The sequence below is a fragment of the Papio anubis genome, chromosome 18, assembly GCF_008728515.1.
Source record: "Papio anubis isolate 15944 chromosome 18, Panubis1.0, whole genome shotgun sequence".
NCBI classification, from domain to species: Eukaryota; Metazoa; Chordata; class Mammalia; order Primates; family Cercopithecidae; genus Papio; species Papio anubis.
The window spans coordinates 53,858,262-53,874,885 of record NC_044993.1 but is presented as its reverse complement, the minus strand read 5'-3'; the positions used below and the strand labels follow the sequence as shown (position 1 = coordinate 53,874,885).

The window sequence follows — 16,624 nt, the reverse complement described above, 5'->3', positions numbered from 1 at the left end:
TGGTTTTACTTTATGAATTTTGTTTCTAGGTTTGTTTGCTCTTTTTTTTTAATCTTTAAGACTTGGATCTGCTGCATAAATTCCTTTAAAGTTTGCAGACATGTATTGAGTGTATTGATCAGCTGCACTAAGGAGTAAGCACTTGATGTGAATCCCCCTTCCATGAAAAATCCTTTAAGAATGGCATAATTGCAAAGTTGGAAGGCTGTGTGAATCATAAACTGATTTTACCCCATCACCACATCAGCCAAACACCTGCTCTGCCAGTTTGATTAAGATTAGTCATGTATTTCATGCCTGTAATCCCAGCACTTTGGGAGGCCAAGGCAGGTGAATCATCTGAGGTCAGGAGTTTGAGACCAGCCTCACCAACACGGTTAAACCCCGTCTCTACTAAAAACACAAAAAATTAGCCAGGGGTGGTGGTGCACACCTGTAATCCCAGCTACTCGGGAGGCCAAGGCAGGAAAATCACTTGAACCTGGGAGGTGGTGGTTGCAGTGAGCCGAGATTGTGCCATTGCACTCCAGCCTGGGTGACAAGAGCAAAACTGCGTCTCAAAAAAACCCCAAAATTTAGTCATGTATTAATTGAGATTTGCAGGGCCATGTCCTTTATATAAAATAATGCACAATGCACTAAGCTCCATGGTGTTTGAGACACAAAGGAGAACAAGATACCATCCCTACCACTGGGTAGTTTAAGATTATTGTCTGTATCCAGTATATAGCAATTGTAATGATTTCTAAAATGTTTTTCTATTGAGATACAGTTCACATGAAATGAAGTGCTCAGATTTTGAGTGACAGTTTGATCAGTTTCAAAGAATGTGCACACCTAATCAAGACACAGAACATTTCTGTAACACCAGAAAATTCCCTCTTGCCCTTTCCTAATCAATCACAAACCCCTCCCCTATAACCATTGATGTGGTTTTTGCCTGTGCCTTTATATGAATGGAATCATGCAGAAAATACTTTTTTGGGTATCTTACTTTGTCTTCCTTGTACCCCTTTGTGTAAATCCTCCCATCCCTAGACCTCGACAACTGCTGGTCTGTTTTCTGCCCTTGTAGTTTTGTATGAATTCTTTATGTATTCTGTTTGCCCAGGCTGGAGTGCAGTGGCGTGATCTTGGCTCACTGCAACCTCTGCCTCCCAGGTTCAAGCAATCCTCCCACCTCGGCCTCCTGATTAGCTAGGATTATAGGCATGTGCCACCACACCTGGCTAATTTTTTTTTGTATTTTTATCAGATATGTATTGTGAATACATATGTATTGTGAATAACATTCTTTATCAGATATGTATTATGAATATTTTCTTTCTCCACTTGCATTTCTGTTTCCTTAGCAGTGTCTTTACAAGAGTACATTTTTTATATTTTAATGGAATTTAATTTACCAATTTTTCCTTTATGGCCCATACCTTGGGTGTGCAAAGTAAGAAATCCCTACCCACCTGAAGGTAACAGAGATTTTCTCCTATGTTTCTTCATTTCATTCATTGCTCCTGTTTTCTTTTAAATTTGTATACTTTTAGCTTTTTTCATTTAGGTCTGTGACCCATCTCGAGTTAATTTCTTGTGCCTAGTATGAGGTAAAGTTGGTGCTATTTTTTTCCCCCATAAGGATATTCAGTTATTTTTGGAAAGATAACTGAGTTTTGGAAAGACTTCCCTTTGTTCCTTTGGTACTTTTGTGGGAAAAAAATTGACCATCTTAGTGTGGGTCTATTTCTGGACTCTGTTCAGTTTCACTGATATATGTATCTGTGTCTTCACCAATACCACACAGTTTTAATTACTGTAACTTTATATAATATATCTTGAAATCAGATAGTATAAGACCTCCAGTTTTGTTCTTTTCTAAAGTTGTTTTTGACTATTCTAGCACTAGAATTTCTATGCAGTTGCTTATTGGAACTTTGATGGGATTGTATTTCTTTTCTTAAAGCCTCACCCACAATGTGTTGTAAAGCTTCTGAAATTTTGTCCATCTGAAAGTAAGTAATGACTTGTCAGTTTTAATTGACATTACTCTTGTTATGAGTGAATATGAAGATCTTTTGTTATGTTTGAGGACTATTTTTCTTTGAACTGCTTTTTTTTCATTAACATTTTTTATTATACTTTGAGTTCTGGGGTATATGTGCAGAACGTGCAGTTTTGTTACATAGGTATACACATGCCATGGTGGTTTGCTGCACCCATCAGCCCGTCACCTACATTAGGTATTTCTCCTAATGCTGTCCCTCCCTTAGCGCCCCCCCTCCCCACCTCCTGACAGGCCCAGGTGTGTGATGTTCCCCTCGCTGTGTCCATGTGTTCTCCTTGTTCAGCTCCCACTTATGAGTGAGAACATGCAGTGTTTGGTTTTCTGTTCTTGTGTTAGTTTGCTGAGAATAATGGTTTCCAGCTTCATCTATGTCCCTGCAAAGGACATGAACTCATCCTTTTTATGACTGCATAGTATTCCATGGTGTATATGTGCCACACTTTCTTTATCCAGTCTGTCATTTGGGTTGGTTCCAAGTCTTTACTATTGTGAATGGTGCTGCAATTCACATACATGTGCATGTATCTTTATAGTATAATGATTTATAATCCTTTGTGTATACACCCAGTAATGGGATTGCTGGGTCAAATGGTATTTCTAGTTCTAGATCCTTGAGGAATCACCACACTGTCTTCCACAATGATTGAACTAATTTATACTTCCACCGGCAGTGTAAAAGCATCCCTATTTCTCCACATCCTCTCCAACATCTGTTGTTTCCCGACTTTTTTATGATCACCATTCTAACTGGCGTAAGATGGTATCCCATTGTGGTTTTGATTTGCATTTCTCTAATGACCAGTGATGATGAGCTTTTTTTTCATGTTTGTTGGCTGCATAGATGTCTTCTTTTGAGAAGTGTCTGTTCATATCTATCACCCACTTTTTGATGAGGAGAACATTTTTGTAATCTATCCATCTGACAAAGGGCTAATACCCAGAATCTACAGGGAACTTAAACAATTTTTTTTCATTTTTCTAATGGTTTTCCCTCCCCCTTCAATTTATAGACCTCTTCATATATATATAGGAGAGATTAGCCCTTTATCTGTGATACATGTTATTTTCTCCCAGTTTGTTGTTTATCTTTTGGCTTTGTGTTGACATTTACTTCACAAAACATATTTGTACATACTATGTTTCAGACTTATCTTGATTAATAGATTTTGATTCATGGAGACTTTTCCCACTCCCACATTTTATATTTTTCCAAATGACTATTTGTTATAGCACCATTTACTATAAAGTAGAATTTTTTCCCAGTTAGTTGGGATGTTGCCTATATAATAAACTAAATTTCTATATGTATTTTGGTTCATTTCTAGACTTTCTATTCTGTTCCATTTGCCTGTCTTTCAATTCACGTACCATACAACACATTTTTAACTATAGAGACTTTGTAGTATGTTTTAATATTTGGTAGAGCTAGTTACACGTTTTTTCCTATATGTTGTCTTCTAGTAGTTTTACAGTTTCAGGTATTACGTTTAAGAATTTGATCTGAATGGCCAGGCACGGTGGCTCATGCCTGTAATCCCAGCACTTTGGGAGGCTGAGGCAGGCAGATCATGAGGTCAGGAGATCGAGACCATCCTGGCTAACACAGTGAAACCCCGTCTCTACTAAAAATATAAAAAATTAGCCGGGCGTGGTGGTGGACGCCTGTAGTCCCAGCTACTTGGGAGGCTGAGGCAGGAGAATGGCATGAACCTGGGAGGCGGAGATTGCAGTGAGCAGAGATTGCGCCACTGCATTCCAGCCTGGGTGACAGAGCGAGATTCTGTCTCAAAAAAAAAAAAAAAAAAAAAAAAAAAATTAATCAATTTTGAGTTGATTTTGCACATGGTATAAAAGTCTAATTTCATTCTTTTGCATATATAATCCAGATTTCTAAACTCCATTTACTGAAGACACTGTCTTTTCTCCCATTGTGTATTCTTGGCATCTTTGTCAAAAATCAATTGATGGTAAATGTGTGGGTTTATTTTGGGGCTATCTGTTATCTTCCTTTGGTCTATGTGTCTGTTTTTATAGCAGTACCATGCTGTTTTGATTACTGTAGATTTGTAATATATTTTGAAGTCAGGAAGTATGATGCCTCCATTTTGTTCATTTTCCTCAAAATTGTTTTAGATATTTGGGTTTTTGTGGTACAATAACAATTTTAGGATTTTTAATCTATTTCTTTGAAAAGTGTCATTGGGATTTTGACAGGGATTGCATTGAATCTGTAATCACTTTTGGTAGTATGGACATTTTAACAATATTGTTTCAATCCATGAACATGGTATATCTTTCTTTTTATTTGTGCCTTCAATATCTTTCATCAATGTTTTATGATTTTCAATATACAAGTCTTTCACTCCCTTGGCTATATTTGTTCATAAGTATTTTTCATAGCTATTGTAAATACAGTTGCCTTTTTTATTTCACTTCAGATGGTTTAATGCTAATGTATAGAAACTTTTTTTTTTTTTGGAGACAGTTTCGCTTTTCTTTCCCAGGCTGGAATGCAATGGCGAAATCTTGGCTCACTGCAACCTCCGCCTCCTGGGTTCAAGCGATTCTCCTGTCTCAGTTTCCCAAGTAGCTAGGATTACAGATGTGTGCTACCATGCCCAGATAACTTTGTATTTTTAGTAGAGATGGGGTTTCACCATGTTGATCAGGCTGGTCTTGAACTTCTGGTCAAGTGATCCACTTGCCTCAGCCCCCCAAAGTGCTGGGATTACAGGTGTGAGCCACCATGCCCGGCTGAAACTACTATTTTTGTAGGTTGACTTTATATCCTGTAACTTTGTTGTATTTTATTAGTTCTAGCAGTGTTTTCACTGACATTTTAGGGTTTTCTATACATAACATCATATTATCTGCAAACAGGAACCATTTGGCTTCTTTTCCAATTTGGATGACTTCTCTTTCTTTTTTTGCCTGATTGCTCTGGCTAGGTCTTCCATTACTATATTGAATAGGAGTGGTAAGAACGGACATCTTTGTATCTTTCCTGAGATGCTTTTGGAAAAAGCTTTCTTTATCTTACTCTTGTGTGTGATATTAATGGTGAGCTTGTCATATATAGTCTTTATTGTGTTGAGTTATATTCTTTCAGTGCCTAATATGGTTAGAGTTTTTATCATGAAAGGATATTGAATTTTGTCAAATGCTTCTTCTGCATCTGTTGAGATAATATATGGTCTTTGTCCTTTATTCTGTTAATGTGGTGTATTAACATTTATTTGCATATGTTGAACCATCCTTGGATCTCAAGGATAAGTCTCACTTTATTGTGGTGAATGAATGATCCTTTTAATATGCTGTTGAATTTAGTTTGCTAGTGTTTTGTTGAGGATTCTTGCATGTATGTTCATCAGGGAATTAGCCTGTAATTTTTTTTTTTTTTTTTTTGAAATGGAGTCTCACTCTGTTGCCCAGGCTGGAGCGCAGTGGTATGATCTCAGCTCACTGCAACCTCTGCTGCCTCCCAGGTTCAAACAATTCTCTTGCCTCAGCCTCCCAAGTAGCTGGGATCACAAGTATGTGCCACCATGCTCAGCTAATTTTTATATTTTTAGTAGAGATGGGGTTTCACCATGTTGGCCAGGCTGGTCTCAAACTCTTGCCCTGCTCATCTCGGCCTCCCAAAGTGCTGGGATTACAGTCATGAGTCACCGTGCCTGGCCAGCCTGTAATTTTCTTGTATGTCCTTGTCTGGCTTTGGTGTCAGGGTAGTGCTGGCTTCATACGATGTGTTTGGAAATATTTTTTCTTAAACTTTTTGGAGTTTGATAAGGATTGGTCTTATTTCTTGTTTAAATGTTTGGTAGAATTCAGCCCAGAAGCCATCTGATTCTAGGCTTTTCTTTAATGGGAAACTTTTTATTACTGATTCAGTCTTTTTTTTTTTTCATCAGTCTGTTTGTTATCAGTCTATTTTATCAGTCTGTTTGTTTGTTATCAGTCTGTTCAGATTTTCTTTTCTTTGTGATTAATACTTGGTAGGTTATATGTATCTAGGAATTTTTTCATTTCTTCTAGATTATCTAATTTGTTAACATGATTGTTCATCATAGTCTCTAGTGATAATTTGTATGTCCATAGTATCCATTATAATGTCTCCTTTTTTATTTCTGATTTTACTTAAAACTCCTCTCCTTTTTTTATTATTCTAGCTAAAAGTTTGTTTTATCTTTATCACAAGTTTTTTGATTTTTTTCTATTGTTTCTCTAGTCTATTTCATTTATTTCTGCTCTGATCTTTATTTTATCCTTCCTTCTGTGAACTTTGTGCTTAGTTTGTCCTTGTTTTTCTAGTTCCTGGTTTTCTAGTTTCCAATTCCAGTTCCTATACCTAGTTTCTAGGTATAATGTCAGGGTGTTTGAGATCTTTCTTCTTTTTTGATGGAGATGTTTATTGCTATAAACTTTACTCTTAGAACCACTTTTGCTGTACACTATATAACTTACATATTTTTGTATGTTGTGTTTCCATCTTCATTTGCCTCAAGATATTTTTAAATCCCTTTAATTTCTACATTGACTCATTGGTTGTTTGGGAGAATGTTGTTTAATTACCACGTGCTTCTGCATTTTCTGAAATTCTATTTTTGATTGTTAGTATAATACCACTGTGGCTGGAAAAGGTATTTGAAATGGATTTCAGGCTTCATAAATTTACTAAGATTTATCTTGTGGCCTAACATACGAACTCTCCTGGAGAATGTTGTGTGTGTGCTTGAGAAGAATGTGTACAATTGACCCCCCCCCATATCTGTGTGTTCTACATCCACAGATTTAACTCTGGGCCAAAAATAGTAAAAATAATAATAATAAATAACAATATGACAATAATACAAATAAAAAGCAACGCAGTGTAACAAATATTTATATAGATTTTATGTTAGGTATTATGAGTATCTAGAGAAAATCTGAGGCATAAGGAGTACGTGTGTAGATTATATGCAAATACTACACCATTTTATATAAGACACTGAGCATCCATGGATTTTGTTATCCTCAGGGGTCCTAGAACTAGGCATTAGCATTGTGCCTAGTTGGGTCTTACCTGTAGCCTGTGTCCACTGGTGCCAGCCTGGAGGTTGGGTGTATGGTTGCTAGCCCAGAAGCTAGGTCTGTGAAAAACTGGGTCCTGGAGCCATCTTAGGACCTGGGTTCACAAGGCTTGGCACAGGAAAGGCCTGGGACCTGTGTTTGCAGGTTCCTGCCAGATGTTTGAGCCCAGGTGTGCCATCCTTATTCTGGGATGGGGCTGAAGTCCAGAGCCACTGGGACATGCCTAGTGCTTGGGTCAGCCTAGTGCAAGGGCAGGCCCAGAGACCAAGTCCACCAGGCTGGGCTGGAACCTGGGACTGCAGAATCTGGCCTGGCATGGGTTTGGGCTTGGAGGCTCAGTTTGCTGGTACTAGCCTAGCAATGGGTAAGCCTGGAGCCTGTATCTGTAGGGGCCAGCCTGGCAGCTGGGTCTACCAGGTAGGCCCAGAACCTGGAGCTGTGAGATCTAGCCTGGTGCTAGGGCAGACGTGAAGGCTCAGTCCCCGACTTATTTTCTTGATGTTAGGTTAGATTTTGATGGGCAGAAATTTTAGATTTTGATAAAGCCCCTTTTTTATGATTTGTATCCTTAGTATCCATTTTAAGAAATCTCTGCCTACCCCAAGGTCAGAAAGATATTCTGTAGTAATAGTAGAAATTTTAAAGTATCTTATGTTCGTCTCATGTCATATTCAGAAAAAATTGCTTGTAGGAGTAGTTGACTATAGCATTTTGTTACTTTTTTCCATTTTTTATGTTAGGCAGCTGTCAGTACTTGCAATCTTGGGAGCGCCCTCATCCTGTATTGAGGATTGAGATTATTTGAAGTTGGGGTTTGTAGAAGCTAAAAGGATTGAGATTATTGGCCAGGCGCGGTGGCTCAAGCCTGTAATCCCAGCATTTTGGGAGGCCGAGACGGGCAGATCACGAGGTCAGGAGATCGAGACCATCCTGGCTAACACGGTGAAATCCCGTCTCTACTAAAAAATACAAAAAACTAGCCAGGCGAGGTGGCAGGCGCCTGTAGTCCCAGCTACTTCGGAGGCTGAGGCAGGAGAATGGCGTAAACCCAGGAGGCGGAGCTTGCAGTGAGCTAAGATCTGACCATTGCACTCCAGCCTGGGCGACAGAGTGAGACTCTGTCTCAAAAAAAAAAAAGGGGGATTGAGATTATTGGAGTCCCAGGGAAGGTCAATCTCCTTTAGGTTCCTCCTTACTTACAAAGTCAAGTCCTAATCTAATCCCTTCCATTCCTGGCCCTGAATTCCAGCTCTCTTTCTCGTAGTCCCAGGAATTTAAGTCAGATATTCACGGTCACGTAGTTGTGAAATCCCACATGGTAGTGGTGCGATTTCAACCTACGCAGTCTAACTTCAGATCCTTGGAAAAGGAAACTTCCATGTCACCCTTACCATGAGGGATGAATTTCATTTGTTTTGCTTCCCATTGTATATCTACACCTCACATGACATGTAGTAGGTATTCAGAAAATATTCATTAAATATAAGAATGAATTTTCTCTTAGACCATTTGGGATACTATAGCAAAATACCACAGACTGTGGCTTAAAAACAGCAGAAGTTTATTGCTCACAGTTCTGATGGCTGTGAAGTCCAAGATCAAGGTGGCAGCACATTCCATGTCTAGTGAGGACCCCTCTCCTTGTTGGCCTGTCTTTTCTTTGTGTCCTCAGATGGTGGAAGGAATGAGAGATCTCTGTGGGGCCTCTTTTATAAGGGAATTCATCCCATTCTAATCACCTCTCTAAATCCCCACTTCATTTTTATTTTCTTTTATTTCTTTAATTTTTTGAGATAGAGTTTCACTCTTGTTGCCCAGGCTGGAGTGCAGTGGTGCAATCTCAGCACACTGCAACCTCCACCTCCCTGGTTCAAGTGATTCTCCTGCCTCAATTCTCCTGCCTCAGCCTCCCGAGTAGCTGGGATTACAGGCGCCTGCCACCAGGCCTGGCTAATGTTCTGTATTTTTAGTAGAGACAGGGCTTCACCATGTTGGCCAGACTTGTCTTGAACTCCTGACCTCAGGTGATCCACCCACCTTGGCCTCCCAAAGTGTTGGGATTACAGGCATGAGCCACTGTGCCCAGCCCCGAAATCCCCACTTCTAAATACCTTGACTTTGGGTGTTAGGATTTAACATAAGAAGTTAGGGGAACATAAACATTCAGTTCATTGCAAATCTGTTCCCCTTAGCAATACTGTTAGTGGTAGTTACTTCCAATCTGATAGATTATTGAATAGCATTTTGGGCTTATAGTTGTGCTGTGATTTTATGTACTGTTTTGTTGCTTTGCCATTGGTGGTGACTTACTTGTTTTTTGTTGTTTTTAAATTAGTATTTCCATGGGGATTGGGAAAACTACTGGCAAAATTTATCTGGAAACTTGCATCAACAACTTATTGATCTTTGTTTTGTGGTTGGTATTTTATCCATATTAGAAGCTCCATAGATGTTGACTAAATTAAAAATGTAGGTTGGGAGGCTGAGGCGGGCAGATCACTTGAGGTCAGCAGTTCGAGACCAGCCTGGCCAACATGGTGAAACCCCATCTCTACTAAAAATACAACAGTTAGCTAGGCATGGTGGCAGGTGCCTGTAATCCCAGCTATTCAGGAGGCTGAGGCAGAAGAATCACTTGTGGGAGGAAGAGGTTGCAGTGAGCTGAGATTGCACCACTGCAGTCCAGCCTGGGTGACAGAGTGAGACTCTGTCTCAAAAAAATAATAGGGATAAACAATTTCTCAAATATTTTAAATCTTTATAGTTCCTATTTTAAACCTTTATTAAATATTTCTTGTCTTTAAAGCTTGATTATAAAATTAAGTAGTTTAAATTTAAGTAATTTACTTGTCTAAAATTTATACATCATTAGATAATCTTTTCTTTTTAAAAAATCTTTACTCCCTCCATAGAGTTGAACCTCCTCTCTTTTTAGAAGAATGGATTTCTCGGAGGCCAAAAAATTTATGGTTCTTCTCTGGAAGAATTTTATTTTAAAGGTAAGTTGAACTACCTATAGGGTTATTCCAACAGCTCAGAGGCCACAGGGGGAAATTCTGACAGCTTGATCATTGAATTTCAACTTTTACTGTTTTACTTTTTTCAGTACGAAGGCTGGGTTATCTCTGCCAAATATAGAGTTCTCCCAGAGAGAGATAATAGCAGGCTGTTATGTAGAAAGCAGAAAAAAGACAGTCCAGGAAACTCCTGCTATTATAGAGTGAAGCTGTGTTTTTGGCAACCTATATATTCTTTTATGAAGTATCTTTTATCTTAATATAAAAGAATTATACACAATACAGGACTATTCAGCCATGAAAAAGAATGAGATCCTCTCATTTGCAACAATATAGATGGAACTGGAGGTCATTATGTAAAGTGAGATAAGCCAGGCACAGAAAGACAAACTTTGCAAGTTCTCACTTATTGGTAGAAACTAAAAATTGAAACAATTGAACTCATGGAGATGGACAGTAGAAGGATGGTTAACAGAGGCCGGGAAGGGGTATCTTGGGGTAGGTAAGGGGGAAGCGGAGATGGTTAATGGGTACAAAAAAATAGAAAGCATGGATAAGACATAGTATTTGCTAGCACAACAGAATGACTAGAGTCAAAAATAATTTGATCATACATTTAAAACTATCTAAAAGAGTATAACTGGATTGTTTGTAACGTAAGGGATAAATGCTTGAGGGAATGGATACCCAATTTACCTTGATGTGATGATTATGCATTGTGTGCCTGTATCAAAATATCTCATGTAACCCATAAATACATATACCTGCTATGTACCCACGAAAATTAAAAATTAAAAAAAAAAATTCAAAAATGAACTTGCAAAGTTAATAACCTCTTAGGGCAATTAACATAATCTTTTTTCTTCTTCTTCTAGAGGCGGCGATGTATTGCTTTAGTTGTGGAAATGGTCCTCACATTTCTGTTTAGTGCCGCACTCTTGGCAGTACGCTCTGTTATTGTTATAAAGAAGAACGGACCTTTTGATTTTGCTGCTCAGCCTGTCGATGAAGTGCCTTTCTACGTCACAGCTTCCTTAGCTTCTGCTTTCCCTTTGGAATTGGCTTATGTGCCTTCCAGAAGTACTGTGGTTCAGGGTATTGTCGAAAGGGTGAAAATGGATTTAAACCCCCAAATGAAAGGTTAGAACTTAACGTTTTCTGAAAAAACATACAGAATTACTAAGTTGATTTAGTGAAGACATACTTACAACCTTATTAACTGGTTCTTAACCTCCCAATTAAAACGTCGTTGGAATCCTCATACTAAGTGTAAATATTATGGACTTCATTACACTTGAAAGTTAAATTTCCAGAAAATATTTTGTTCGTAGAGCCCAGAACAAATAGTAATATTTCAAAATGAGATGACCAATTATGATGATGATTCTAAGTTGTTATCCAGTTTTGTGATACTGTTTTTTTCTATCTGGTTGTGCTTCTTGAACCTGGGTAAGTATACCTTCAGGGGTGTGTGATTTTGTGCCACCGATCAGTGGTCAGTTATTTAAAACAATGTTTTATATTAAAATGTGGTGTGAGTAATATAGGAAGGCTTTAGAAAACACTCAAGCTATGTAGCATTATTTTAAAAGCCTTCAGTCCCTCACTTACCTTCATATTCCCAGATCAGTTTCTTATCTCTTTCTCTCAGAGGTAAATACTGTCAGAAGTTTGGGCCGGCCAGGCGCGGTGGCTCACGCCTGTAATCCCAGCATTTTGGGAGGCCGAGGCGGGCAGATCACCTGAGGTCAGGAGTTTGAGACCAGCCTGGCCAACGTGGTGAAACTCCATCTCTACTAAAAATATAAAAATTAGCCAGGCGTGGTGGTGTGCACCTGTAGTCCCAGCTACTCAGGAGGCTGAGGCATGCGAATTGCTTGAACCCAGGAGGAGGAGGTTGTGGTGAGGCAAAATTGTGCCACTGCACTCCAGCCTGGGTGAGAGAGCGAAACTCTGTCTCAAAAAAAAAAAAAAAAAAAAATTGAAGAAGAAAAAGTTTGTGGGCATCTCCCTAGCATACCTCTCTCTACACATGTGTGTGCATGGGCGCACACACACACACTCATGCAACTTTTCCATCTTTTTTTGTCTTTCAAGAGATATGAGAGTCCTTGAGAGTAGATGCCATCTCAAAGCATTCTTTTTTGTTGTTTGCTTTTTTATCAAAACATTCTTATTTTAAAATAAAGACTGAAACAAAAGAATATGAAGTTCCCAGTAATTTTTAAATTCTACAACAAAAATATCCCAACAAATTTAGAGTCTATTATGGGTTACTCCAACAGTCTGTTTGGGTTACTCAAAATATTTTCTGATTTCCACTCTGATGTCTTCTTTGATGCATGGAATTTTAAAATTTTTAGAAATGTGTTGCTGAACTTCCAAGCACTGGGGGCTTCTTGCTATCTTTCTGTTGTTGATTTCTGTTTTAATTTCCTTTCATCAGAGAGTATACTCAATTCCAGTTCTTTGACATTTTGAGAATTGTTTATGACTAGTACATGGTATATTTTGACAAATGTTTTCTGTGCATTTGTAAAAACTGTGTGCTGTAGGTTTTGCTTCTGGTGTTCTATAAATGCCACCTAGGCAAAGCTGGCTAAGTGTCATGCTTTTCAAGTCATCTGTATTCTATTTTTTTTTTTTTTGTCTGCTTATTATATCAGTCATTGAAAGAAGTGTTAAATTTCCAATCAGGTATTATTAGGATTAAATAAGTTATATACTGTATGTATTAATTTTTTTCTTTTTTTTTTTTTTTGAGACGGAGTCTCGCTCTGTCACCAGGCTGGAGTGCAGTGGCACAATCTCGGCTCACTGCAACCTCCCACCTCCCACCTCCCAGGTTCAAGCAATTCCCCTGCCTCAGCCTCCTGAGTAGCTGGTACTATAGGCACCTGCCACCACGCCTGGCTAATTTTTTGTATTTTTAGTAGAGATGGGGTTTCACCATGTTGGCCAGGATGGTCTCCATCTCCTGACCTTGCGATCTCCCGCCTCTGCCTCCCAAAGTGCTGGGATTACAGGTATGAGTCACCGTGCCCAGCCTCTATATATTCAAATTTATATATTTTTGAGATATTAAAATTTCCAACTGAGATTTAGCTATTTTTCTTTTTGCTTATTTATTTTGAATTAAAGTTCATGTGATCTTTCCATTGAATCATTTTTAAAACAATATTTTTCAGTTCTGGAATTTCCATTTATCTCTATCTTTAATAGGTTCCAGGTCTCTTGGAAAATGTACCATTTTTAAGTTTATTAACCATATCAACCATAGTTACTTTAGAATCCCTGCCAGGAAGTTCTGGTATCTGGATCACTTGTTTATCTTTCTTTTTTCTTTTATGTGATTGAGTTCTATTTTGTAACATGCCTTGTATATTTTTATCAAATCCAAGATGTTGCAGATGAAAACTTTTGAACGCTCTTGGGGATATTTCTTTATCCAAAGAAGGTTAAATTTTCTTTTGGTAGCTCCCCCTGCCCCCACTGAAGGCTAGTTTTAGCTTCACTGAAGACCACCCTATTTCTGTTTTCTCTTTACTTCTGGGCATAACCCTGGTATTAGTGTGTGATTGATCCTTACTCCTAGGACATGACCATTCCATGATTCAACTGAAAGTCGGGGGTTCAAGAAGGCTCCTTACCTTGTGGGGCTTGAGCTCCATCCTGTCTCCCCAGCCTGGTGCAGCTGCTGAAATCACTGCTCAGCATTTTAGCCCTCCAGCCACTGTCATCTACCTGCCTGTACTCACTTGGAAGACTAGAAGTTCATACCCAGGCTTTCGCCCCTCTTCCTGGATACATATGGTTAATTAAGGCAGCTGACAGTCAAAGATGAATACCCGGGCCGGACCCAGTGGTTCACGCCTGTAATCCCAGCACTTTGGGAGGCAGAGGTGGGAGTTCACAAGGTCGCGAGATCGAGACCATCCTGGCCAACATGGTGAAACCCTGTCTCTACTAAAAATACCAAAAATTAGCCAGGCATGGTGGCGGGTGCCTGTAGTCCCAGCTACTCGGGAGACTGAGGCAGGAGAATCGCTTGAACCCAGGAGGTGGAGGTTGCAGTGAGCCAAGATCGTGCCACTGCACTCTAGTCTGGGTGACAGAGTGAGACTCCGTCTCAAAAAAAAAAAAAAAAGAGCGAGAGAGAGAGAAAGAAAGATGAATACCCAGGAAAACAGTTTAGATATCTGAGGAGACCGGGAACAATGAAAGGAAGAAAGCAAATGGAACCTCCTATACCAGGAGAAGCAGAACTCGTGTAACTACTGGAGGGGTGAGGAGAAGAGCTGCTCAGGTGTCTGGAGTTTCAGCTGGGGTTCAGCTCTACCCCGTCATCCCATCATCATCGTCATCATCCCAGGCTGCAGCATTTGCTTTCTTACGCATGACCACAATGGGAAGAACAGCTATCCCCAGTCTAGGCTTTCAGGACATGGTTACATGTTTGTGTGTGTTTAATGCTCTCCTTCTTGGGGCTAAGCAAGTTGGGTATATGTTGGAATGAAAAAAGGTGAAAGATTCTTTTAGGGCTGGGTTTTTTGTTTGTTTTGTTTTGGCCAGGTCACTAGGATTGAAGGTGGGAGAGACAAACGAATTGAAGAACTGGAAGAGTTATTAAAGAGATGGGTCCTGGAATCTAAACTAGAAAGGAAACGAAGTTAGGAAAAGAATGATTTCAGATGTCAAGTGATGGGAATGTAAAATGGCTTTTGACCAAAGACCTCTGAAGCTACATATCATATAACCAGTGCACCACCAGCTCCACACATCAATATCTCTCTACAGCAGTTTCTCTAGGACAATGGTCCCCAACCTTTTTGGCACCAAGGACTGGTTGCCTAGAAGACAGGTTTTCCACAGACCATTGGAGGGGGGATGGTTTCAGGGTGATTCAAGCGCATCACATTTATTGTGTACTTTATTTCTCTTATTACATAGTAATATATAATGAAATAATTATACAACTCACCATAATGTAGAATCAGCAGGAGCCCTGAACTTGTTTTCCTGAAACTAGGCAGTCCTATCTGGGGGTGATGAGAGATAGTGGCAGATCATCAGGCATTAGATTCTCACAAGGAGCATGCAGCCTAGATCCCTCATATGCGCAGTTCACAATAGGGTTTGCACTTCTATGAGAATCAAATGCCTCTGCTGATCTGACAGGAGGCAAAGCTCAGCTGGCAATACAAGTGACAGGGACCAGCTGTAAATACAGATGAAGCTTCGTTCGCTCACCAGCTGCTCACCTCCTGCTGTGTGATGTGGTTCCAGTCCATGGCCTGGGGGTTGTGTACCGCTGCTCTAGGGGTTCTAGGACAAACCAAAATAAACAGCATACTTCCTCACTTGTAAAAAGAAAATAATAATAGTGTCATATTTATAGAGTAGCTGTGTATATGTGAAGTATTTAGACCAGTTCTCTGCACATAGTAAGTGCTCAGTAAAGACTAGATTTATTGGGCAGGCACAGTGGCTCATGCCTGTAATCTCAGCAATTTGGGAGGCCAAGGCAGGTGGATCATGAGGTCAGGAGATTGAGAACAGCCTGTTCAACATGGTGAAACCCCATTTCTACTAAAAACACAAAAATTAGCTGGACGTGGTGGTGGGCACCTGTAGTCCCAGCTACTCAGGAGGCTGAGGCAGGAGAATCGCTTGAACCTGGGAGGTGGAGGTTGCAGTGAGCCAAGATCATGCCACTGCGATCCAGACTGGGTGGCAGAGTGAGACTCTGTCTAAAAAAAAAAAGACTGGATTTATTATGATTATAGGAAACACAGCTTTCTGCTCTGCCAGCATCTATGCTGAGTATCACCATAAGGCCAGCCTACCCGTGACTATTAGGAAAAGCTGTAGCATCTAGCAATACTTCCAATATGTCTTCTCTTTCACAAATAATGATACAAAATATGAAACAAAATGAACAGTAGAGGAAACATTTTGAACAGGAAACCATGTCTCTCTCTGTAAACCTGTCCATTTGAAATTTGGATTACTGCTTCTTGGATTCATTCAAGGCAATGGAAATAACCAAACTTTCTGCCTTTAACTACCTGGTCCAAGGAAATCAACCCTGTGTTTCCTCTCTGATCTTAATCTTACCACCTGGATCTTGTTTAAGCCTGCCTAGTCATAAAGGACAACTGCAAATATTTCAGCTTTATTGGAACTCAAGAGCATTCTGGGTTTGTTCTTTGTGATTCTTCCCTTTTATTTCACTTCCACCTAACTTTTAACCTTTTTTTTTTTTTTTCTGAGATGGAGGAGTGGAGTGTCACGCAGGCTGGACTTCAGTGACACAATCTCGGCCCACTTGGCAACCTCCACTTCCCAAGTTCAAGCAATTCTCCTGTCTCAGCCTCCTGAGTGTCTGGGACTACAGGCACCTGCTACCACATCTGGCTAATTTTTTAATATTTTTGTAGAGACGGGTTTTCACCATGTTGGTCAGGTTGGTCTTGAACTC

The 16,624-nt window shown here is 39.6% G+C and overlaps 1 protein-coding gene across 4 annotated transcripts in view; it reads left to right on the top strand.

Annotated features, from left to right (window-relative positions):
* LOC101003272 (ATP-binding cassette sub-family A member 3-like) overlaps nt 1–16,624 on the top strand; it is a 176,598-nt gene that overhangs the window by 5,455 nt on the left and 154,519 nt on the right. For 3 of the 4 annotated variants that reach the window (XM_031658405.1, XM_031658406.1, XM_031658404.1), the window contains exons 2-3: nt 10,039–10,125; nt 11,019–11,283. In XM_031658405.1, the coding sequence (XP_031514265.1) occupies nt 10,066–10,125; nt 11,019–11,283 (325 nt within the window). In that variant the 5' untranslated portion in view covers nt 10,039–10,065. Of the gene's footprint in view, nt 1–1,985; nt 2,004–10,038; nt 10,126–11,018; nt 11,284–16,624 lie in introns of those variants that run through there. The other variant, XM_031658407.1, reaches the window with a different exon arrangement.